The sequence below is a fragment of the Gasterosteus aculeatus genome, chromosome 7 (assembly GCF_964276395.1).
Source record: "Gasterosteus aculeatus chromosome 7, fGasAcu3.hap1.1, whole genome shotgun sequence".
Classification (NCBI taxonomy): Eukaryota; Metazoa; Chordata; class Actinopteri; order Perciformes; family Gasterosteidae; genus Gasterosteus; species Gasterosteus aculeatus.
Genome location: NC_135694.1, coordinates 3,553,776 through 3,573,173, shown reverse-complemented (window position 1 = coordinate 3,573,173; position 19,398 = coordinate 3,553,776). Strand labels below are relative to the sequence as shown.

Below are 19,398 nucleotides of genomic sequence, written 5' to 3'. Positions count from 1 at the left end.
ATTCTACTTTTATCTCTCTAATGTGTGGATAAATGTGAATTGGTGGAAAGGTGTGAGGGTGAAGAATAATGCCCCCTCCCCCCTATCTGTCCCAAATGGTACAGGCCAAGCAGCGGCTTCGTTCATGTATTAATATTTTCCCTGGGCTGGGTTTGTCAGGCGTAAACCACTTCCAGGCTTACTTAACTATTGCGCTTTTCCATCATACCCCAGCAACAACTAGCCAGTATTTCATTCTTGTCCAAGTTTGGCTCATTATCGTGATTTAAATGTGGATCTGGCAATGCTGTAAAAGGAGGCGCTGTGAAACGGGAGTCATTCGTACTGTTATTTTGTTGTCTGCAAGTTCATACTGAGGGGAAGGTGTTGGTCCTCCACCAATAACGACTATAAAAGATTTGCCTGTGCGGCGACTTGCTAGCTTGAGCTACAGCGTCCTGTCAGAGATCCGGTCTGACGCTGCAGTGGGATGACGCGTTCACTCTGGTATTTACAAAAATCAAAAACTACTTTATTGTTTTTAAAAGAAATGTAGCGGGTTTTAGCAGCACGGGTTTTTTTTTGCTCACCAAGGCGATCTATCCTCCTGTCATCCGTTCGGTTACTCCGCATGTACTGCAGGTAAATGCGATCACTACGTTTTAACCAATTCTGTCCGATCCTCTTTAATGTCATTTGTAGGTGTGCCGGTTGAACGACTGAGATCAGCATCCTCGGCCGGCCCCGGTTGGCCTTAAGCTGTCATCCATTCAGCCGCAGCTGAATCCGTCCGGAGTCCATGCGGAGGGTTCTGCAGTCTCTATCGAACAGGAATCCACAGGGCGGCTGTTGATGCAAAGTTTGCTGCATCTGGGCTCCGATGATATGAACATATTGAGCTGCAGAAGCTAAATAATAGTGATTTTATAATGGCACTTGGACCCCGGCGGAGCCATTCCTTACCCACAGGTATTCGGAGCTCGTCAATGGAAAACCGGTTCACCTCACAGGAATGACACTCTGAAGGCTGGGGATCCACTTATAGATTTCACATAAAGCAACCTCCTTTGTGTGTTCACTCCATACTGAATGCATGATAAACTGACGCCGTGGACAAAAGCTGGGGACAACTCCCTGTTTGTAGTCACAAAGTGTTTTTTTTGGGCCCCATTCGCACCAACCAAGTAAGCTATCGTGCCAAAATGAACACAGAGTGGGGGGAGAAATCCTCAGCGGACCTCATGAGTAGGTATGTCTCCAAGGAAATGGGATGTGGAGTACCCAAAGACGGATGGAGGATCTGTCTGGCGCATGAGTTCAAGGAGAAGAGAAAGCCCTTTCAAGCTAAAGACGTGTCACTGTCCAACGTCTTGGAGCACGTCGGGCTTGGATTCAGGTGAGACATCCCCTCTTGTGTACAGTACGTAACACTACATATGCACTCTGTTTACATGCAGAAGACTGAGCATGGTAGAAATACTCGGATCACTTTTCACACTTCACTCAATCCGGTGATTTCCAGTTATGGAGCAGCATCGTTAACGTTTGATTTTTGTGGCAGTGTGAAAATCAGAACGTCTACAGGTCCACGCCCAGTTTCGTCATGATGTTGAAAGCCTCACCCCAGAGATTTAGCTACAACCGTTAGATCATTGCGACCTGTTGTCTGTCCAATGTTAACCCACGTGACTGTTTCCAGGGTAGTGCACCAGGGGAGGGCTGTCCCCTATAGTGTCCTATTTGTCTGTTCCCCACAGGGAGCAGGTGTGAAGCACAACCTTGCCTTGGAAGTCATCGTGTTTAACTTTTAAGACACTCCAATGATATGATATAAAACAATAAATACAGTTTTTACAAGCTTAATTTAAGCTTGGCGGTCTGCTTGTGAAGCTTACAGTTCTCAACATCTGCTGATCCGATTGCGTTTGTTTTGTCAACAACCTGCTGACATCCGAGATGCAAACCTACACATTGTGCAGAATGTTACAACGGAGCTTCTCTATTATTTATGCTCCATATGACCGCGTGTAATTTTCTTTAAAGCTGCGAGGGAACAACATAGAGGCACATCACACCCCCCCAGAAAATGTTGCAAACCGTTGACGATGAGCAACATTCTGGCTTCTGGTGCAATGCTGCTCTTTCCATTTATCATCTGTGTGTCTGCAACCTTTTCTCCATTCGTCAATCATTGAACACATTATAGGGTTGTAAAAGCCCATTTTACAATCAAACGCAAGTAGAGGAAGACGTTCCGCTCGTCGCCATGGGAGCGAGAGGTTTTGCAGCGTAGGATTACAATAATAAAAATAAAAAAAGGTTCACAAAAGCAGCAAAACTGGTAGAAATCTACAGAAAGGCTTTGCCTTTTGCACCTAAAACAAGCAGGCTAGCCGTGGAACACGTGGCTTTAATAAGCGGCGTTGGTGTGTCGACTGGGGCCAACAAGATACCGGCTGCAGCGCACACCGGTTTCGACCCCCCGGCAGCACATCGGACTTTGCCGGTGTTCAGAGGCCGATTGGGGAGAGGACTGACTGCTTGCATTGGAGCTGATCCGCGGAACAACGCCGCCCCGACAATAGTGCCACCTGCCAGAGCTCCAAATAACTCAGATCCCATTCACCTCCGGAGTGGAGTGGACCATTGTTGTCTCTCCGGACTGAGCTTTCCCTGCGACTCCATTGTTTGCGATACAGTCAGACCCTCAACTGGCCTTCATGGTAGTTTTCCGGTTGCATGTCATCGTCCTCCAAACAGACAGTGAGGCCTTTTGTGGCTGACACCTAATTGATTATTCCGGTGTTTGAACAAGAACATAACAAAGCCACCTTTTCTCTCCGTTTTTTAGTTTCCGAGTGATAACGAAAGTGACTCGCTGTGTAGTTTGGCCGCCTTATTAGAAAGAAAGACCACGTTATGGAATAAAAAAAGCCAGTTTCAGGCTCAAAGAAGAGATGCCGTTTCACACAACAAAGGCCGCGTTTAGGCCGCCCTGCACTCCCCAATTGATGATTCACGAGACGAGATGCTTCAGGATCTGAGTGGCTCACCACCTGCTTAGCAGTTTGCCAGATAAAATCCGATGTTGAAGCGGCAATGTTGACGCTGTCTTTTCAAATTCGTTGTTGGTGTAATGCATCAACGGCACGCTGGCTGCAGACGCGGGCATTATTAGCACTGCAGCCTGTTCTGTGACACACTAATGGGCTGTTTACTACAATGCAAACATCTTCCACCCTGCAGCAGCCTTCATTATTCCCCCTGCTGTAACGTAGCCTCATCAATGTTTTACACCACGGCTCTGCTGTGAGAACGAGTGCTGCAACGAGACACACATGCCACACACACACCCTCGCACCGCTAACGTGACCGAGAGGAAGCAGCCCCTTTGACTTCATTCCCCTCAACCTGCAAGTGCTTCCTTTTCTGCATTTGCAGCATTCGTGTGTTGGTTAATAATTATCTCAGTTGATAAGAGCTCTATTCATGAAGCTTTAACCTATGACCAGTGTTTGGACAATGGTCACGCTAAACCGTTAAGTCTACTTGAACGCTTCCCCTTCTGATTATAAGGGGACCTGTGTACTAGATACTGTGTATGTGTTTGTCCAGGTATCTCAAATGGTGGTACAAGAAGACCCAGGTGGAAAAGAAAGCACCCTTCATTGATATGTTTCGTGCCCAACCCTTACGTCAAATATACGGTGAGTTCAGGATCTCCAGAGGGGTGTAACCATAGATGTATTGACTCACTGATAAATGATCCAATATCATGGATGCGAGGTGCAAACCGATGCACATGGTGCTAGTATTTGTCTACGTCGTCAGTGTAATCGGTCAAGCACTTAGAAACCATTGAATCGAAGTTGACATCCTTCTCTGAGTTGCAGGCGCTCCACTGGGCGGCATCGGAGGAGGAACCATCACGAGAGGTTGGAGGGGGGAATTCTGCAGATGGCAACTTAACCCTGGGATGTACCACTACAAAACTGTCACAGCAAACCAGGTACGCCTGCTATCTAATGCACAGAGACTGGGCTGAGAGCATCCCACATCACAAAGAAACACTAAAGCAGTGCTTCCCAATAGGGGTTGGAACGCCCGGGGGGGGGGGGGTCACATATCGCAGGAACTCACGGGGGCCGGTTCAGGCGTTTTTTGACATCTCATTAGAGTTTCTGTTCTCGGGTGTTATTTTTAAAGATTGCGACCACGGAAACTGTTAACCTGCATTAATGGGTCTATTCGTTCGTTCGTTTATGGTGTCATTCTTCTCTTTGCTTGAACAAATGACCAAATGTCACATTGACATATTTCCAATGCAGCCAAAGCGGAGTAATAACACTTTATTTACTTGAAGCAGTAATCCTCCTCTAGTGGTTGTTGTGGAGGAGAAAGGTCTCTGATTATTTACAGACTGAAACCTCTTTGGGAAACACAGCATTGTGTTGTCTGAGTACAGGGTGTGGCTCTTCTTTTCTTCTCCTGTTGTTATGGTCATTATAACTATACTGCTCTCCACTTACTGTTGTATGCAAAATCCGGTTTAGACATTTGACTAAAGCTTTGCCAAAGGGCGTTCTGGGACAAGTAGAAAGGTGAGGTCAATGGGGCAGTGTACATAAAAGAGAAAATCCCACACAAAAACCTTGTGGTGGTGTCTAAATGCCTCATTGCCTAACTCGATTTTCACATCCTCTTTTTCTTAGTTCACAGTGTGTTTGCGTCGTGGGGGACGAACCGTCTACCAGCAGGTGTTGTCTGTAGAGCGTCCTCCCACGCTGCAAGGCTGGAACTGGGGCTACTGCGGAGAGTACGCCTTCTATCACGCCCTGTACCCCCGCGCCTGGACGGTCTACCACCTGCCGGGACAGAACGTCACATTGACCTGCAGACAGATTTCCCCCGTCATCCCGCACGACTACCAGGTGACCGAGGCCTCGCACGACCCAAAAAGAGTTCTCAGACTTTAGTCGGACCCGCTCAATATCTGCTTCAAAAATGTAAGACCTTTAGTTGTGAAACCTCTGAGACGGGGGTGCCCAATAGGTCGATCCGTCAGCCGGACTCTGAGAGGTCAATGAAGTAGGAAGCGTGCATCCTACACGCCTCCTAGTTAAGCGACTCCTCCGCGCTCTTCTGCTTTCCCCATCAGGACTCGAGCCTCCCGGTGGCCGTATTCGTGTGGGACGTAGAGAACAACAACGACGACGCCCTGGACGTCTCCATCATGTTCACCGTGGTCAACGGCTCGGGGCACAAGGACGACAAGAGCGGGGGACACTGGAATGAGCCGTTCCACCTGGAGAAGGAGGGGGAGGCGGTGTCCGGGGTCTTGCTCCATCACTGCACCTCAGTGAACCCTTACACTCTGTGCGTCGCAGCCCGAGAACAGGTCAGACTCACCCGCTGAGGTTTTCTTGTAATGGATCCTATACTTTGTCCTCAGGGAATAAACAGGATTTTGAAACAAGTCTGGAGTCCAACAACAGTGGATTTAAATAAGTGTTTATTTACCAGGAGCATGTGTGTGCACTTTTAACAGCCCGACAGGGAGGTCAGTCACCAGACAGCGTTCAGTCCGAAGGGAACCTGCAGCGGCCTGTGGAGCGACCTTATCGCTGACGGACGCCTGGACTCGCCTACAGGTGAGTGCCGACTCAATAGGAAGCCCACCGCTTTTCTTGGCGAAACCCGCCCTGCGCAGCATTCAAACGTTACCGTGGCCAGGCATTCGTAAACTGAGATAAAATGAGATTATCCTTCATTAGTCCTGCGGCAGAGAAATTTAAAGGACTACAGAAGCAAAAGGGGGTAAAGTGCACACAGACATACAATAAATAATAAAAAATATATTAAAAGTTTTAATTTGCAGTAATGGAATAAAAAAACCTATAAACTGTAATTGCTTAGTAGGAGTAACCCGCATTGTTCAGGTCCTAAACCGTAACCATATATTCCTCAACCAGCCACGCAGGGCGGGTGTCACAGTGGGATCCATAATTCTAATTCATAGCAACTCATCACAAAGCAGTACCATGAAAAGTGGAAGGAAGTAGAATGAAAGTGATTGACCGTAAAAAACACCCACAACAGCAATACAACCTTTGAGCATTTTAACACTGAGCAAAAAACAGTGGTTGAAAATGTGGTGCAACCCTTGTCAAAAAAAGTTAAACATCATCATTTATCACCAAAATCATTGTTGGCCTTTTTTGATCTATGGTTGAACTCTCGCCGCTGCAGGATCCAGCCCGCCGACGCCTAAAGGAGAGAAGGTGGCGGCAGCGTTGGCCGTGGGCTGCTCGGTGGCGGCTCGGAGCCGGAACTGCCTGGAGTTCTGCCTGGCCTGGGACATGCCCACCATCACCTTTGGCTCCAGGGAGAGGGAACACATCAGGTACGTCGAACATGCAACGCAAACAGGCTGGAGAGCTTTTCTTTTTTTTTTTTTTTTTCTTTTCACATTTGTTGCTTTTAACTGAAAGGAAAAAGACCAGACTAGTGTTGTCTGGTTAACTCTCTCGGCTGTGGGCACCTGGTTCCCTTCTGGTGCCGGGAACGCTGCGGTCGAGCGCTAACAAAGCTCGTGGCTGTCCGTGCTCGTTCCTCTTTTTTAAATTGTTGGCACTGCCCAAAGCAACCGTCTCTTTATTTGCAAAACCTTCAATGACAAACAAATGTTGTGTCTTTAGGCCGAACCCTCGACCTCATTGTTGGAATACTGTGAAGTAATATGAATGTCTGACATATGAAGAAACAAAACTTTTCAAATGTTGTCCGTCCAAAAAAGCATTGCATTTGTTGATGAACGTGTATTTGACACATCCGCTTGCGCGTTTCCCCGTTTGCAGGAGGTACACTCGTTACTTTGGGAGCAAAGGGGACGCGTCCCCATCGCTCGGTCACCACGCACTGACACACTACAGAGAGTGGGAGAGGCGCATCGACGAGTGGCAAAGGCCCATTCTGCAGGACAGGTAGCTCGACGTTTTAAAAGCTCTGTGGGTGACGCGAGGAATAAAATCGTTGTTGCTGTTGTTCTTATCCTCTCGCCTCGGCCTGCGTTGCAGCTCTCTCCCCTCCTGGTACAAGTCGGCCCTGTTTAACGAGTTATACTTCGTGGTGGACGGAGGGACGGTGTGGACGGAGCTACCGGAGGACGCCGACGTCAGCGGCGGCGTGCGTAGCGAGGACGGGGGGCTGCCGGCTCAGCCCGCCGTCATCAAGGAGTTTGGCCGCTTCGCCTACCTGGAAGGTGAATGCCGATGAGGTTTAGAGCTGAGATAATCGCACAGAAACTGGATCAGCCAGTGTTGTGATTGGGATTGGGATGAGAGTACCTAAATTAAACAAAATACCACACAATGCTATTTCTAAAAAGACCTGTTGAGCAAGAAATCCTGAAACTACTGACCGACAGTAGCTGTGGTTAAATGTTTTTCAGGAACTCGTGTGGACTGTGACCCGCTTCACTAAGCTTTTGTTGCTTCACAGGTCAGGAGTACAGAATGTACAACACATACGACGTGCACTTCTACGCCTCCTTTGCGCTCATCATGCTGTGGCCCAAACTGGCCTTGAGCCTGCAGTACGACATCGGTGAGTGTCATCAGTGTTTCATGAACTGGTGTATTTGATAAAGCGTCGTACCAGGGGACGTTTCCTAGCATCGATCTCTTTCTCAGCTGGCAGCGTAATCCAGCAGGACCCGACGGAGAGGCTCCATCTGATGAGTGGGCGGTGTTCTCCGGTCAAGGCCAAAAATGTGGTGCCTCACGACATAGGAGACCCAGGTAAGAGAAAGACTACGTTCCATTCATCACATTTTGCCGAGACGTGAGATTTTTTTTTATTTTTTTTTAAATGACCTCTTGCTACGTGATAGATGATGAGCCATGGCAGAGAGTCAATGCCTACCTCATCCATGACACTGCAGACTGGAAGGACCTCAACCTCAAGTTCGTCCTGCAGGTCTACAGGGACTTTCATCTCACCCAGGACAGTCTGTACCTGCGGGAGATGTGGCCCGTCTGCCAGGTACACCTGAGCGATGTGATCTCATTGTGCTGCCTTTTGACAGGTAGTGGCAGCAACATGAAACACAAGTATACCCAGGTACATTTTGCTTGCTCAGCGGCCTTTGTTCTGGTCGCTCTGCTAGGCGGTGATGGAGTCAGAGATGAAGTTTGACCTGGATGGAGACGGCCTGATAGAGAACTCTGGATATGCTGACCAGACATATGACGGATGGACGGTGACTGGCCCAAGGTGAGAGGACGACAAGACACTGAAGACTTGAAATAAACACCAATGGAGGGGGGAAACTACTACCATCACTATTTGAACAGTAAATACCTAATATCTTCACAATGTCAATTATATTAAGTTATTGACCTTGAAGCAATTAATAATCATGTAACTCCTCTCTTTGGATTGAATTCAATTAAATCCTTAGAACGGTCTTTGACTCCACTCCTAAAAACAAAGAATCCACTGTTTTTTGCATTTGAAACTTAAAGTCTGAATCAGATGACTGGGAGCAACAAGAAGGAAACGGGAAAGGCGTGACTCAAGGGGGGGGGTAGCCTGTTGATCTACAGGCTGTAGCCCCCCCCCCCCCCCGCTGAACAATCTGTTTTTTATAAATCTGCTTAAAAAGCTTTTGTTTGGCACAATTACAATCGTCTGTGTTCCGCAGTGCGTACTGCGGGGGGCTCTGGTTGGCGTCGCTGTGTGTGATGTGCAAAATGGCCCAACTGGTGGACAGCGAAGAGACCCACCGACGCTACAGGGACATTTTGGACAGGGGCCGTGCTGCTTTCGACAAACTGCTGTGGAACGGTATGTTGTATGAACCAACGGTGAGATGGATGACGAGCTGATTTACTTCCATTGAAATGAAAACAAGAACATGTTATTTGATATTCCTTTCCTGTTTAGGCAAGTACTACAACTACGACAGCAGTGGAAGAGACCTTTCTAACAGTGTCATGTCCGACCAGTGCGCCGGCCACTGGTTCCTGAGAGCGTCCGGCTTGGGAGAGGGAGACTACAAGGCAAGTTAAAACCCTGGTACCGCCTGTGAGCGAGCAGTAACCTCTGAGCAGGGCATGAGATGGGTGGGGCCAAACTAGATGTAATCAAGTCTAAGGTATGAAAGAAGGGTAATGTCCATAATTCACCTGAGAAAGAAGAAAAGGAATATGAGACTCTCCTTAACTTGTGGATGTCCGAAGGAGAACAGGAAGTCCAGTCTCATCCAAGCCGTCTCGCTCCTCTTTATGTTCTCCTTGCTGTCTTTTGTTTGTCTCCCCCCCCCATTTCACATGTGTGTCTCCTCACTCTCAATACCACAATACCTTCATAGTAAGAAAACGGCTAGTTTAGCAAATATACATACAATTGTGCAAAGTAAATTGCTTTTTGTATGCGTGATGCATGACCTAACCTCTCTTCCTTTCCCTATGCCAGTCTGCAAAATGGGAGTCTTTACCTACGTCAAAGCCCTGTGGTCACATTATTACTTCCTCTCTCCCCCTGCAGGCTTTTCCAAAAGAAAAAATCCAGAGTGCACTCAAATCCGTCTTTGACCTGAACGTGATGAGCTTCGCTGGAGGCCAGATGGGGGCCGTTAATGGCATGCGTCCGGAAGGAGTACCGGACCGCTCCAGTGTCCAGTCAGATGAGGTCTGGATTGGAGTAGTGTATGGACTGGCAGCCACTATGATCCATGAGGTAAGTGTGTGTATTTTAGGAACTACTTCACATTCAAGGGTCAAAACAATAGGCAAACACCAGTTATTTGGAGGCATGATTTAACGTTAAGTTGCAGTTCTGTTGTTGGAATGATATTTTATTCTAAAATGTTAACTCTTAATTATTACTCCTGCCTCATATCAAAAGGATGGTTATAACAGTGGTATTGATCTTCTGTTCTAACCCTTGTAAAGAATGCAAACAAGTCAAAAATATAGTTGGTTAGTGACACTTACAATTTAACTTATTGATAACTTCGGTTTGTGCCGACTGCATGATGCGAAGTGCGATCGTGCCTCAAGCCCGAGTCTTCCTTTTCTCAGGGTATGAAGGAGGAGGGTATGCGTACAGCGGAGGGTTGCTACCGCACTGTGTGGGAGAGGCTGGGCATGGCCTTCCAGACCCCCGAAGCCTACTGCGAGAAGGGCATCTACCGCTCTCTGGCCTACATGAGGCCTCTGAGCGTCTGGGCCATGCAGCTGGCGCTGAACTCTTCACAGAAAGATCAGGCCACATCGGCTCGGGCCAGAGCCACTGACGAGAAGCAGGAACCGGATTTGAGAGAAGAGAGCTAGTGCCTGAGCGAAAAGATCGGTGGGATTAGAGAAATTACCTCCAAGCTCTCCTGCCGCCACTGCCCTCATTCCCACTCTCACCCCACAGGGGTTTGTACGATTGTTTTTCTTGACTTTCATTTGTTAGTTAGCTTTTTTTCTTCAGGTGTTTGCGGCTCAAGGTCAGAACTGACAACTGACACTTGCTGTCACTTGCTACTGAAGTTGATATTTTTTGTAAGATTGTAAACTATCTGCAACTCCTCACCAATTTCCTTTTTTGTTAAGTTATGCAGTGTAAGGTGCTAACTAGGCAACATCAAACATTTGTGTATGAAGTCTGTATTGCTGATTAAAAATTGGCCTTGTGTTTCAGCACCATATTGTCTATTTGCACACATGTACACATACATGAAATTACTACATTTCATTTTTACATTACTTTACATTTGGAACAAGTTTATATTCATTAATTTTTGAGGACTGTTTTATGTTATTAGACACGTGTAGTCATTAATGTCATTTGAAAGCCTGTGAGTGAATAGTCGCAGGCTGGAAGTCAGATTGGAAGGATTCCTCAGAGATCGACTCTTGAAAGAAAAGTGAATTTGAGGATTTACTTTTCTTTTATTTGACTGCCAAGTGGCGTGATATGGGATGAATAGTGTTGGGAATTCAGTATGATTAATTTTTATGATTTATTTCTAATATTATGCTATCTATGGCATTTGGTGCCTTAAGGCATGTTCACTCTCTCTACAGTATATTAATGTAGCGGCAACATTTACCATGTTTTATAAAATTCAATATTCATGACAATCGTGCTTAATTAAATGACTGAATACGACACAAATAAGAGGGTTGTGAAATAATTGTTTATGGAAAAAAATATATTAGTAGTTAGGACATACAAATAAACTGCAAATCCTGGTACGTCTGCATTTCTTTACAATCTCAAAACGTCCCTGGGTGGGCTTGAACCACCAACCTTTCAGTTAACAGCCGAAGGCGCTGACAAATTGCGCCACAGAGACCTTTCTGATCGCCAATTTGGGTAATTACGCCCAATGGCAAGGCCACTCCCCCAATTCATTAAGAAATAAAGCGTCTTTATGAATTATGTTACGTCTGCATTTCTTTACAATCTCAAAACGTCCCTGGGTGGGGTTGAACCACCAACCTTTCGGTTAACAGCCGAACGCGCTGACCAATTGCGCCACAGAGACCTTTCTGACAGCCGATTTGGGTAATTACGCCCAATGGCAAGGCCACTCCCGCAATTCATTAAGAAATAAAGTGTCTTTATAAATTATGTTGAGTCTGTATTTCTTTACAATCTCAAAACGTCCCTGGGTGGGCTTGAACCACCAACCTTTCAGTTAACAGCCGAACGCGCTGACCAATTGCGGCACGGAGACCTTTCTGACAGCCGATTTGGGTAATTACGCCCAATGGCAAGGCCACTCCCGCAATTCATTAAGAAATAAAGTGTCTTTATAAATTATGTTAAGTCTGTATTTCTTTACAATCTCAAAACGTCCCTGGGTGGGGTTGAACCACCAACCTTTCGGTTAACAGCCGAACGCGCTGACCAATTGCGCCACAGAGACGTTTCTGATCGCCGATTTGGGTAATTACGCCCAACGGCAAGGCGACTCCCCCAATTCATTAAGAAATAAAGCATTTTCACAAATTATGTTACGTCTGTATTTCTTTACAATCTCAAAACGTCCCTGGGTGGGCTTGAACCACCAACCTTTCGGTTAACAGCCGAACGCGCTGACCAATTGCGCCACAGAGACGTTTCTGATCGCCGATTTGGGTAATTACGCCCAACGGCAAGGCGACTCCCCCAATTCATTAAGAAATAAAGCATTTTCACAAATTATGTTACGTCTGTATTTCTTTACAATCTCAAAACGTCCCTGGGTGGGCTTGAACCACCAACCTTTCAGTTAACAGCCGAAAGCGCTGACCAATTGCGCCACAGAGACCTTTCTGATCGCCGATTTGGGTAATTACGCCCAATGGCAAGGCCACTCCCCCAATTCATTAAGAAATAAAGCGTCTTTATGAATTATGTAACGTCTGCATTTCTTTACAATCTCAAAACGTCCCTGGGTGGGCTTGAACCACCAACCTTTCAGTTAACAGCCGAACGCGCTGACCAATTGCGCCACAGAGACCTTTCTGATCGCCGATTTGGGTAATTACGCCCAATGGCAAGGCCACTCCCCCAATTCATTAAGAAATAAAGAGTCTTTATGAAATATGTTACGTCTGCATTTCTTTACAATCTCAAAACGTCCCTGGGTGGGGTTGAACCACCAACCTTTCGGTTAACAGCCGAACGCGCTGACCAATTGCGCCACAGAGACCTTTCTGACAGCTGATTTGGGTAATTACGCCCAATGGCAAGGCCACTCCCGCAATTCATTAAGAAATAAAGTGTCTTTATAAATTATGTTAAGTCTGTATTTCTTTACAATCTCAAAACGTCCCTGGGTGGGGTTGAACCACCAACCTTTCAGTTAACAGCCGAACGCGCTGACCAATTGCGCCACAGAGACCTTTCTGACAGCCGATTTGGGTAATTACGCCCAATGGCAAGGCCACTCCCGCAATTCATTAAGAAATAAAGTGTCTTTATAAATTATGTTGAGTCTGTATTTCTTTACAATCTCAAAACGTCCCTGGGTGGGCTTGAACCACCAACCTTTCAGTTAACAGCCGAACGCGCTGACCAATTGCGGCACGGAGACCTTTCTGACAGCCGATTTGGGTAATTACGCCCAATGGCAAGGCCACTCCCGCAATTCATTAAGAAATAAAGTGTCTTTATAAATTATGTTAAGTCTGTATTTCTTTACAATCTCAAAACGTCCCTGGGTGGGGTTGAACCACCAACCTTTCGGTTAACAGCCGAACGCGCTGACCAATTGCGCCACAGAGACGTTTCTGATCGCCGATTTGGGTAATTACGCCCAACGGCAAGGCGACTCCCCCAATTCATTAAGAAATAAAGCATTTTCACAAATTATGTTACGTCTGTATTTCTTTACAATCTCAAAACGTCCCTGGGTGGGCTTGAACCACCAACCTTTCGGTTAACAGCCGAACGCGCTGACCAATTGCGCCACAGAGACGTTTCTGATCGCCGATTTGGGTAATTACGCCCAACGGCAAGGCGACTCCCCCAATTCATTAAGAAATAAAGCATTTTCACAAATTATGTTACGTCTGTATTTCTTTACAATCTCAAAACGTCCCTGGGTGGGCTTGAACCACCAACCTTTCAGTTAACAGCCGAAAGCGCTGACCAATTGCGCCACAGAGACCTTTCTGATCGCCGATTTGGGTAATTACGCCCAATGGCAAGGCCACTCCCCCAATTCATTAAGAAATAAAGCGTCTTTATGAATTATGTAACGTCTGCATTTATTTACAATCTCAAAACGTCCCTGGGTGGGGTTGAACCACCAACCTTTCGGTTAACAGCCGAACGCGCTGACCAATTGCGCCACAGAGACCTTTCTGACAGCCGATTTGGGTAATTACGCCCAACGGCAAGGCGACTCCCCCAATTCATTAAGAAATAAAGCATTTTCACAAATTATGTTACGTCTGCATTTCTTTACAATCTCAAAACGTCCCTGGGTGGGCTTGAACCACCAACCTTTCAGTTAACAGCCGAATGCGCTGACCAATTGTGCCACAGAGACCTTTCTGATCGCCGATTTGGGTAATTACGCCCAATGGCAAGGCCACTCCCCCAATTCATTAAGAAATAAAGCGTCTTTATGAATTATGTTACGTCTGCATTTCTTTACAATCTCAAAACGTCCCTGGGTGGGGTTGAACCACCAACCTTTCAGTTAACAGCCGAACGCGCTGACCAATTGCGCCACAGAGACCTTTCTTATCGCAGATTTTGGTAATTACGCCCAATGGCAAGGCCACTCCCCCAATTCATTAAAAAATAAAGCGTCTTTATGAATTATGTTACGTCTGCATTTCTTTACAATCTCAAAACGTCCCTGGGTGGGCTTGAACCACCAACCTTTCAGTTAACAGCCGAACGCGCTGACCAATTGCGCCACAGAGACCTTTCTGATCGCCGATTTGGGTAATTACGCCCAATGGCAAGGCCACTCCCGCAATTCATTAAGAAATAAAGCATCTTCACAAATTATGTTACGTCTGCATTTCTTTACAATCTCAAAACGTCCCTGGGTGGGGTTGAACCACCAACCTTTCGGTTAACAGCCGAACGCGCTGACCAATTGCGCCACAGAGACCTTTCTGACAGCCGATTTGGGTAATTACGCCCAACGGCAAGGCGACTCCCCCAATTCATTAAGAAATAAAGCATTTTCACAAATTATGTTACGTCTGCATTTCTTTACAATCTCAAAACGTCCCTGGGTGGGCTTGAACCACCAACCTTTCAGTTAACAGCCGAACGCGCTGACCAATTGCGCCACAGAGACCTTTCTGACAGCCGATTTGGGTAATTACGCCCAATGGCAAGGCCACTCCCGCAATTCATTAAGAAATAAAGTGTCTTTATAAATTATGTTAAGTCTGTATTTCTTTACAATCTCAAAACGTCCCTGGGTGGGGTTGAACCACCAACCTTTCAGTTAACAGCCGAACGCGCTGACCAATTGCGCCACAGAGACCTTTCTTATCGCAGATTTTGGTAATTACGCCCAATGGCAAGGCCACTCCCCCAATTCATTAAAAAATAAAGCGTCTTTATGAATTATGTTACGTCTGCATTTCTTTACAATCTCAAAACGTCCCTGGGTGGGCTTGAACCACCAACCTTTCAGTTAACAGCCGAACGCGCTGACCAATTGCGCCACAGAGACCTTTCTGATCGCCGATTTGGGTAATTACGCCCAATGGCAAGGCCACTCCCGCAATTCATTAAGAAATAAAGCATCTTCACAAATTATGTTACGTCTGCATTTCTTTACAATCTCAAAACGTCCCTGGGTGGGCTTGAACCACCAACCTTTCAGTTAACAGCCGAACGCGCTGACCAATTGCGCCACAGAGACCTTTCTGTTCACTGATTTGGGTAATTACGCCCAATGGCAAGGCCACTCCCCCAATTCATTAAGAAATAAAGCGTCTTTATGAATTACGTTACGTCTGCATTTCTTTACAATCTCAAAACGTCCCTGGGTGGGGTTGAACCACCAACCTTTCAGTTAACAGCCGAACGCGCTGACCAATTGCGCCACAGAGACCTTTCTCATCGAAGATTTTGGTAATTACGCCCAATGGCAAGGCCACTCTAATGCGAATGCGTTATGCGAATGCGAGCCGAATGCGCTGACCAATTGCGCCACAGAGACCTTTCTGATCGCCGATTTGGGCAATTACGCCCAATGGCAAGGCCACTCCCCCAATTCATTAAGAAATAAAGCGTCTTTATGAATTATGTAACGTCTGCATTTCTTTACAATCTCAAAACGTCCCTGGGTGGGGTTGAACCACCAACCTTTCGGTTAACAGCCGAACGCGCTGACCAATTGCGCCACAGAGACCTTTCTGATTTGGGTAATTACGCCCAATGGCAAGGCCACTCCCGCGATTCATTAAGAAATAAAGCATCTTCACAAATTATGTTACGTCTGCATTTCTTTACAATCTCAAAACGTCCCTGGGTGGGCTTGAACCACCAACCTTTCAGTTAACAGCCGAACGCGCTGACCAATTGCGCCACAGAGACCTTTCTGACAGCCGATTTGGGTAATTACGCCCAATGGCAAGGCCACTCCCGCAATTCATTAAGAAATAAAGTGTCTTTATAAATTATGTTAAGTCTGTATTTCTTTACAATCTCAAAACGTCCCTGGGTGGGGTTGAACCACCAACCTTTCGGTTAACAGCCGAACGCGCTGACCAATTGCGCCACAGAGACCTTTCTGACAGCCGATTTGGGTAATTACGCCCAATGGCAAGGCCACTCCCGCAATTCATTAAGAAATAAAGTGTCTTTATAAATTATGTTAAGTCTGTATTTCTTTACAATCTCAAAACGTCCCTGGGTGGGGTTGAACCACCAACCTTTCGGTTAACAGCCGAACGCGCTGACCAATTGCGCCACAGAGACCTTTCTGTTCGCTGATTTGGGTAATTACGCCCAATGGCAAGGCCACTCCCCCAATTCATTAAGAAATAAAGCGTCTTTATGAATTATGTTACGTCTGCATTTCTTTACAATCTCAAAACGTCCCTGGGTGGGGTTGAACCACCAACCTTTCGGTTAACAGCCGAACGCGCTGACCAATTGCGCCACAGAGACCTTTCTGACAGCCGATTTGGGTAATTACGCCCAATGGCAAGGCCACTCCCGCAATTCATTAAGAAATAAAGTGTCTTTATAAATTATGTTAAGTCTGTATTTCTTTACAATCTCAAAACGTCCCTGGGTGGGGTTGAACCACCAACCTTTCAGTTAACAGCCGAACGCGCTGACCAATTGCGCCACAGAGACCTTTCTTATCGCAGATTTTGGTAATTACGCCCAATGGCAAGGCCACTCCCCCAATTCATTAAAAAATAAAGCGTCTTTATGAATTATGTTACGTCTGCATTTCTTTACAATCTCAAAACGTCCCTGGGTGGGCTTGAACCACCAACCTTTCAGTTAACAGCCGAACGCGCTGACCAATTGCGCCACGGAGACCTTTCTGACAGGCGATTTGGGTAATTACGCCCAATGGCAAGGCCACTCCCGCAATTCATTAAGAAATAAAGTGTCTTTATAAATTATGTTAAGTCTGTATTTCTTTACAATCTCAAAACGTCCCTGGGTGGGGTTGAACCACCAACCTTTCGGTTAACAGCCGAACGCGCTGACCAATTGCGCCACAGAGACCTTTCTTATCGCAGATTTGGGTAATTACGCCCAACGGCAAGGCGACTCCCCCAATTCATTAAGAAATAAAGCATTTTCACAAATTATGTTACGTCTGCATTTCTTTACAATCTCAAAACGTCCCTGGGTGGGCTTGAACCACCAACCTTTCAGTTAACAGCCGAACGCGCTGACCAATTGCGCCACAGAGACCTTTCTGATCGCCGATTTGGGTAATTACGCCCAATGGCAAGGCCACTCCCGCAATTCATTAAGAAATAAAGAGTCTTTATGAAATATGTTACGTCTGTATTTCTTTACAATCTCAAAACGTCCCTGGGTGGGGTTGAACCACCAACCTTTCGGTTAACAGCCGAACGCGCTGACCAATTGCGCCACAGAGACCTTTCTGACAGCCGATTTGGGTAATTACGCCCAATGGCAAGGCCACTCCCGCAATTCATTAAGAAATAAAGTGTCTTTATAAATTATGTTAAGTCTGTATTTCTTTACAATCTCAAAACGTCCCTGGGTGGGGTTGAACCACCAACCTTTCGGTTAACAGCCGAACGCGCTGACCAATTGCGCCACAGAGACCTTTCTGTTCGCTGATTTGGGTAATTACGCCCAATGGCAAGGCCACTCCCCCAATTCATTAAGAAATAAAGCGTCTTTATGAATTATGTTACGTCTGCATTTCTTTACAATCTCAAAACGTCCCTGGGTGGGGTTGAACCACCAACCTTTCAGTTAACAGCCGAACGCGCTGACCAATTGCGCCACAGAGACCTTTCTTATCGCAGATTTTGGTAATTACGCCCAATGGCAAGGCCACTCCCCCAATTCATTAAAAAATAAAGCGTCTTTATGAATTATGTTACGTCTGCATTTCTTTACAATCTCAAAACGTCCCTGGGTGGGCTTGAACCACCAACCTTTCAGTTAACAGCCAAACGCGCTGACCAATTGCGCCACGGAGGCCTTTCTGACAGCCGATTTGGGTAATTACGCCCAATGGCAAGGCCACTCCCGCAATTCATTAAGAAATAAAGTGTCTTTATAAATTATGTTAAGTCTGTATTTCTTTACAATCTCAAAACGTCCCTGGGTGGGGTTGAACCACCAACCTTTCGGTTAACAGCCGAACGCGCTGACCAATTGCGCCACAGAGACCTTTCTTATCGCAGATTTGGGTAATTACGCCCAACGGCAAGGCGACTCCCCCAATTCATTAAGAAATAAGGCATTTTCACAAATTATGTTACGTCTGCATTTCTTTACAATCTCAAAACGTCCCTGGGTGGGCTTGAACCACCAACCTTTCAGTTAACAGCCGAACGCGCTGACCAATTGCGCCACGGAGACCTTTCTGACAGCCGGTTTGGGTAATTACGCCCAATGGCAAGGCCACTCCCGCAATTCATTAAGAAATAAAGTGTCTTTATAAATTATGTTAAGTCTGTATTTCTTTACAATCTCAAAACGTCCCTGGGTGGGGTTGAACCACCAACCTTTCGGTTAACAGCCGAACGCGCTGACCAATTGCGCCACAGAGACCTTTCTGATCGCCGATTTGGGTAATTACGCCCAATGGCAAGGCCACTCCCCCAATTCATTAAGAAATAAAGCGTCTTTATGAATTATGTAACGTCTGCATTTCTTTACAATCTCAAAACGTCCCTGGGTGGGGTTGAACCACCAACCTTTCGGTTAACAGCCGAACGCGCTGACCAATTGCGCCACAGAGACCTTTCTGTTCGCTGATTTGGGTAATTACGCCCAATGGCAAGGCCACTCCCCCAATTCATTAAGAAATAAAGCGTCTTTATGAAATATGTTACGTCTGCATTTCTTTACAATCTCAAAACGTCCCTGGGTGGGGTTGAACCACCAACCTTTCGGTTAACAGCCGAACGCGCTGACCAATTGCGCCACAGAGACCTTTCTGACAGCCGATTTGGGTAATTACGCCCAACGGCAAGGCGACTCCCCCAATTCATTAAGAAATAAAGCATTTTCACAAATTATGTTACGTCTGCATTTCTTTACAATCTCAAAACGTCCCTGGGTGGGCTTGAACCACCAACCTTTCAGTTAACAGCCGAATGCGCTGACCAATTGTGCCACAGAGACCTTTCTGATCGCCGATTTGGGTAATTACGCCCAATGGCAAGGCCACTCCCCCAATTCATTAAGAAATAAAGCGTCTTTATGAATTATGTTACGTCT

General features: G+C 46.4%; 1 protein-coding gene and 36 non-coding genes across 37 annotated transcripts; 1 reads left to right on the top strand and 36 right to left on the bottom strand.

Annotated features, from left to right (window-relative positions):
- Positions 1-102: 102 nt before the first annotated feature.
- Positions 103-11,228, top strand: gba2 (glucosidase, beta (bile acid) 2). Its single transcript, XM_040181798.2, has 18 exons — positions 103-486; positions 682-1,375; positions 3,595-3,686; positions 3,873-3,988; positions 4,692-4,910; positions 5,138-5,377; positions 5,528-5,630; positions 6,229-6,382; positions 6,837-6,962; positions 7,056-7,240; positions 7,480-7,584; positions 7,671-7,778; positions 7,871-8,022; positions 8,147-8,253; positions 8,684-8,826; positions 8,926-9,041; positions 9,529-9,720; positions 10,065-11,228. The coding sequence occupies exons 2-18, from the start codon at positions 1,182-1,184 to the stop codon at positions 10,314-10,316; spliced, it is 2,604 nt and encodes an 867-aa protein (XP_040037732.1). The 5' UTR covers positions 103-486; positions 682-1,181; the 3' UTR covers positions 10,317-11,228.
- A 219-nt stretch (positions 11,229-11,447) lies between these two features.
- On the bottom strand, positions 11,448-11,521 carry trnan-guu (transfer RNA asparagine (anticodon GUU)). The gene has a single exon. It is a non-coding gene; the product is annotated as a tRNA-Asn (tRNA).
- A 310-nt stretch (positions 11,522-11,831) lies between these two features.
- trnan-guu (transfer RNA asparagine (anticodon GUU)) lies at positions 11,832-11,905 on the bottom strand. The gene has a single exon. It is a non-coding gene; the product is annotated as a tRNA-Asn (tRNA).
- Positions 11,906-12,023: 118 nt separating this feature from the next.
- trnan-guu (transfer RNA asparagine (anticodon GUU)) lies at positions 12,024-12,097 on the bottom strand. The gene has a single exon. It is a non-coding gene; the product is annotated as a tRNA-Asn (tRNA).
- A 118-nt stretch (positions 12,098-12,215) lies between these two features.
- Positions 12,216-12,289, bottom strand: trnan-guu (transfer RNA asparagine (anticodon GUU)). The gene has a single exon. It is a non-coding gene; the product is annotated as a tRNA-Asn (tRNA).
- A 118-nt stretch (positions 12,290-12,407) lies between these two features.
- Positions 12,408-12,481, bottom strand: trnan-guu (transfer RNA asparagine (anticodon GUU)). The gene has a single exon. It is a non-coding gene; the product is annotated as a tRNA-Asn (tRNA).
- A 118-nt stretch (positions 12,482-12,599) lies between these two features.
- On the bottom strand, positions 12,600-12,673 carry trnan-guu (transfer RNA asparagine (anticodon GUU)). Its single transcript has one exon. It is a non-coding gene; the product is annotated as a tRNA-Asn (tRNA).
- A 118-nt stretch (positions 12,674-12,791) lies between these two features.
- trnan-guu (transfer RNA asparagine (anticodon GUU)) lies at positions 12,792-12,865 on the bottom strand. The gene has a single exon. It is a non-coding gene; the product is annotated as a tRNA-Asn (tRNA).
- Positions 12,866-13,175: 310 nt separating this feature from the next.
- On the bottom strand, positions 13,176-13,249 carry trnan-guu (transfer RNA asparagine (anticodon GUU)). Its single transcript has one exon. It is a non-coding gene; the product is annotated as a tRNA-Asn (tRNA).
- Positions 13,250-13,367: 118 nt separating this feature from the next.
- On the bottom strand, positions 13,368-13,441 carry trnan-guu (transfer RNA asparagine (anticodon GUU)). Its single transcript has one exon. It is a non-coding gene; the product is annotated as a tRNA-Asn (tRNA).
- Positions 13,442-13,559: 118 nt separating this feature from the next.
- On the bottom strand, positions 13,560-13,633 carry trnan-guu (transfer RNA asparagine (anticodon GUU)). Its single transcript has one exon. It is a non-coding gene; the product is annotated as a tRNA-Asn (tRNA).
- Positions 13,634-13,751: 118 nt separating this feature from the next.
- On the bottom strand, positions 13,752-13,825 carry trnan-guu (transfer RNA asparagine (anticodon GUU)). Its single transcript has one exon. It is a non-coding gene; the product is annotated as a tRNA-Asn (tRNA).
- A 118-nt stretch (positions 13,826-13,943) lies between these two features.
- On the bottom strand, positions 13,944-14,017 carry trnan-guu (transfer RNA asparagine (anticodon GUU)). The gene has a single exon. It is a non-coding gene; the product is annotated as a tRNA-Asn (tRNA).
- Positions 14,018-14,135: 118 nt separating this feature from the next.
- Positions 14,136-14,209, bottom strand: trnan-guu (transfer RNA asparagine (anticodon GUU)). The gene has a single exon. It is a non-coding gene; the product is annotated as a tRNA-Asn (tRNA).
- A 118-nt stretch (positions 14,210-14,327) lies between these two features.
- On the bottom strand, positions 14,328-14,401 carry trnan-guu (transfer RNA asparagine (anticodon GUU)). Its single transcript has one exon. It is a non-coding gene; the product is annotated as a tRNA-Asn (tRNA).
- Positions 14,402-14,519: 118 nt separating this feature from the next.
- On the bottom strand, positions 14,520-14,593 carry trnan-guu (transfer RNA asparagine (anticodon GUU)). Its single transcript has one exon. It is a non-coding gene; the product is annotated as a tRNA-Asn (tRNA).
- A 118-nt stretch (positions 14,594-14,711) lies between these two features.
- trnan-guu (transfer RNA asparagine (anticodon GUU)) lies at positions 14,712-14,785 on the bottom strand. The gene has a single exon. It is a non-coding gene; the product is annotated as a tRNA-Asn (tRNA).
- A 118-nt stretch (positions 14,786-14,903) lies between these two features.
- Positions 14,904-14,977, bottom strand: trnan-guu (transfer RNA asparagine (anticodon GUU)). Its single transcript has one exon. It is a non-coding gene; the product is annotated as a tRNA-Asn (tRNA).
- Positions 14,978-15,095: 118 nt separating this feature from the next.
- On the bottom strand, positions 15,096-15,169 carry trnan-guu (transfer RNA asparagine (anticodon GUU)). Its single transcript has one exon. It is a non-coding gene; the product is annotated as a tRNA-Asn (tRNA).
- Positions 15,170-15,287: 118 nt separating this feature from the next.
- trnan-guu (transfer RNA asparagine (anticodon GUU)) lies at positions 15,288-15,361 on the bottom strand. Its single transcript has one exon. It is a non-coding gene; the product is annotated as a tRNA-Asn (tRNA).
- A 118-nt stretch (positions 15,362-15,479) lies between these two features.
- trnan-guu (transfer RNA asparagine (anticodon GUU)) lies at positions 15,480-15,553 on the bottom strand. The gene has a single exon. It is a non-coding gene; the product is annotated as a tRNA-Asn (tRNA).
- Positions 15,554-15,779: 226 nt separating this feature from the next.
- Positions 15,780-15,853, bottom strand: trnan-guu (transfer RNA asparagine (anticodon GUU)). Its single transcript has one exon. It is a non-coding gene; the product is annotated as a tRNA-Asn (tRNA).
- Positions 15,854-15,964: 111 nt separating this feature from the next.
- On the bottom strand, positions 15,965-16,038 carry trnan-guu (transfer RNA asparagine (anticodon GUU)). The gene has a single exon. It is a non-coding gene; the product is annotated as a tRNA-Asn (tRNA).
- Positions 16,039-16,156: 118 nt separating this feature from the next.
- Positions 16,157-16,230, bottom strand: trnan-guu (transfer RNA asparagine (anticodon GUU)). The gene has a single exon. It is a non-coding gene; the product is annotated as a tRNA-Asn (tRNA).
- Positions 16,231-16,348: 118 nt separating this feature from the next.
- Positions 16,349-16,422, bottom strand: trnan-guu (transfer RNA asparagine (anticodon GUU)). The gene has a single exon. It is a non-coding gene; the product is annotated as a tRNA-Asn (tRNA).
- Positions 16,423-16,540: 118 nt separating this feature from the next.
- On the bottom strand, positions 16,541-16,614 carry trnan-guu (transfer RNA asparagine (anticodon GUU)). Its single transcript has one exon. It is a non-coding gene; the product is annotated as a tRNA-Asn (tRNA).
- A 118-nt stretch (positions 16,615-16,732) lies between these two features.
- Positions 16,733-16,806, bottom strand: trnan-guu (transfer RNA asparagine (anticodon GUU)). Its single transcript has one exon. It is a non-coding gene; the product is annotated as a tRNA-Asn (tRNA).
- A 310-nt stretch (positions 16,807-17,116) lies between these two features.
- On the bottom strand, positions 17,117-17,190 carry trnan-guu (transfer RNA asparagine (anticodon GUU)). Its single transcript has one exon. It is a non-coding gene; the product is annotated as a tRNA-Asn (tRNA).
- A 118-nt stretch (positions 17,191-17,308) lies between these two features.
- trnan-guu (transfer RNA asparagine (anticodon GUU)) lies at positions 17,309-17,382 on the bottom strand. Its single transcript has one exon. It is a non-coding gene; the product is annotated as a tRNA-Asn (tRNA).
- A 118-nt stretch (positions 17,383-17,500) lies between these two features.
- On the bottom strand, positions 17,501-17,574 carry trnan-guu (transfer RNA asparagine (anticodon GUU)). Its single transcript has one exon. It is a non-coding gene; the product is annotated as a tRNA-Asn (tRNA).
- Positions 17,575-17,692: 118 nt separating this feature from the next.
- trnan-guu (transfer RNA asparagine (anticodon GUU)) lies at positions 17,693-17,766 on the bottom strand. Its single transcript has one exon. It is a non-coding gene; the product is annotated as a tRNA-Asn (tRNA).
- Positions 17,767-17,884: 118 nt separating this feature from the next.
- trnan-guu (transfer RNA asparagine (anticodon GUU)) lies at positions 17,885-17,958 on the bottom strand. Its single transcript has one exon. It is a non-coding gene; the product is annotated as a tRNA-Asn (tRNA).
- Positions 17,959-18,268: 310 nt separating this feature from the next.
- Positions 18,269-18,342, bottom strand: trnan-guu (transfer RNA asparagine (anticodon GUU)). Its single transcript has one exon. It is a non-coding gene; the product is annotated as a tRNA-Asn (tRNA).
- Positions 18,343-18,652: 310 nt separating this feature from the next.
- trnan-guu (transfer RNA asparagine (anticodon GUU)) lies at positions 18,653-18,726 on the bottom strand. Its single transcript has one exon. It is a non-coding gene; the product is annotated as a tRNA-Asn (tRNA).
- A 118-nt stretch (positions 18,727-18,844) lies between these two features.
- Positions 18,845-18,918, bottom strand: trnan-guu (transfer RNA asparagine (anticodon GUU)). The gene has a single exon. It is a non-coding gene; the product is annotated as a tRNA-Asn (tRNA).
- Positions 18,919-19,036: 118 nt separating this feature from the next.
- trnan-guu (transfer RNA asparagine (anticodon GUU)) lies at positions 19,037-19,110 on the bottom strand. The gene has a single exon. It is a non-coding gene; the product is annotated as a tRNA-Asn (tRNA).
- Positions 19,111-19,228: 118 nt separating this feature from the next.
- Positions 19,229-19,302, bottom strand: trnan-guu (transfer RNA asparagine (anticodon GUU)). The gene has a single exon. It is a non-coding gene; the product is annotated as a tRNA-Asn (tRNA).
- Positions 19,303-19,398: the final 96 nt, after the last annotated feature.

Coding starts and splice junctions, on each gene's coding strand:
- gba2 (XM_040181798.2), top strand. CDS start 1,182: ATGAACACAGAGTGGGGGGAGAAATCCTCAGCGGACCTCATGAGTAGG. Junction 4,911..5,137: donor TCATCCCGCACGACTACCAG/GTGACCGAGGCC, acceptor TTTCCCCATCAG/GACTCGAGCCTCCCGGTGGC. Junction 7,779..7,870: donor TCACGACATAGGAGACCCAG/GTAAGAGAAAGA, acceptor GCTACGTGATAG/ATGATGAGCCATGGCAGAGA.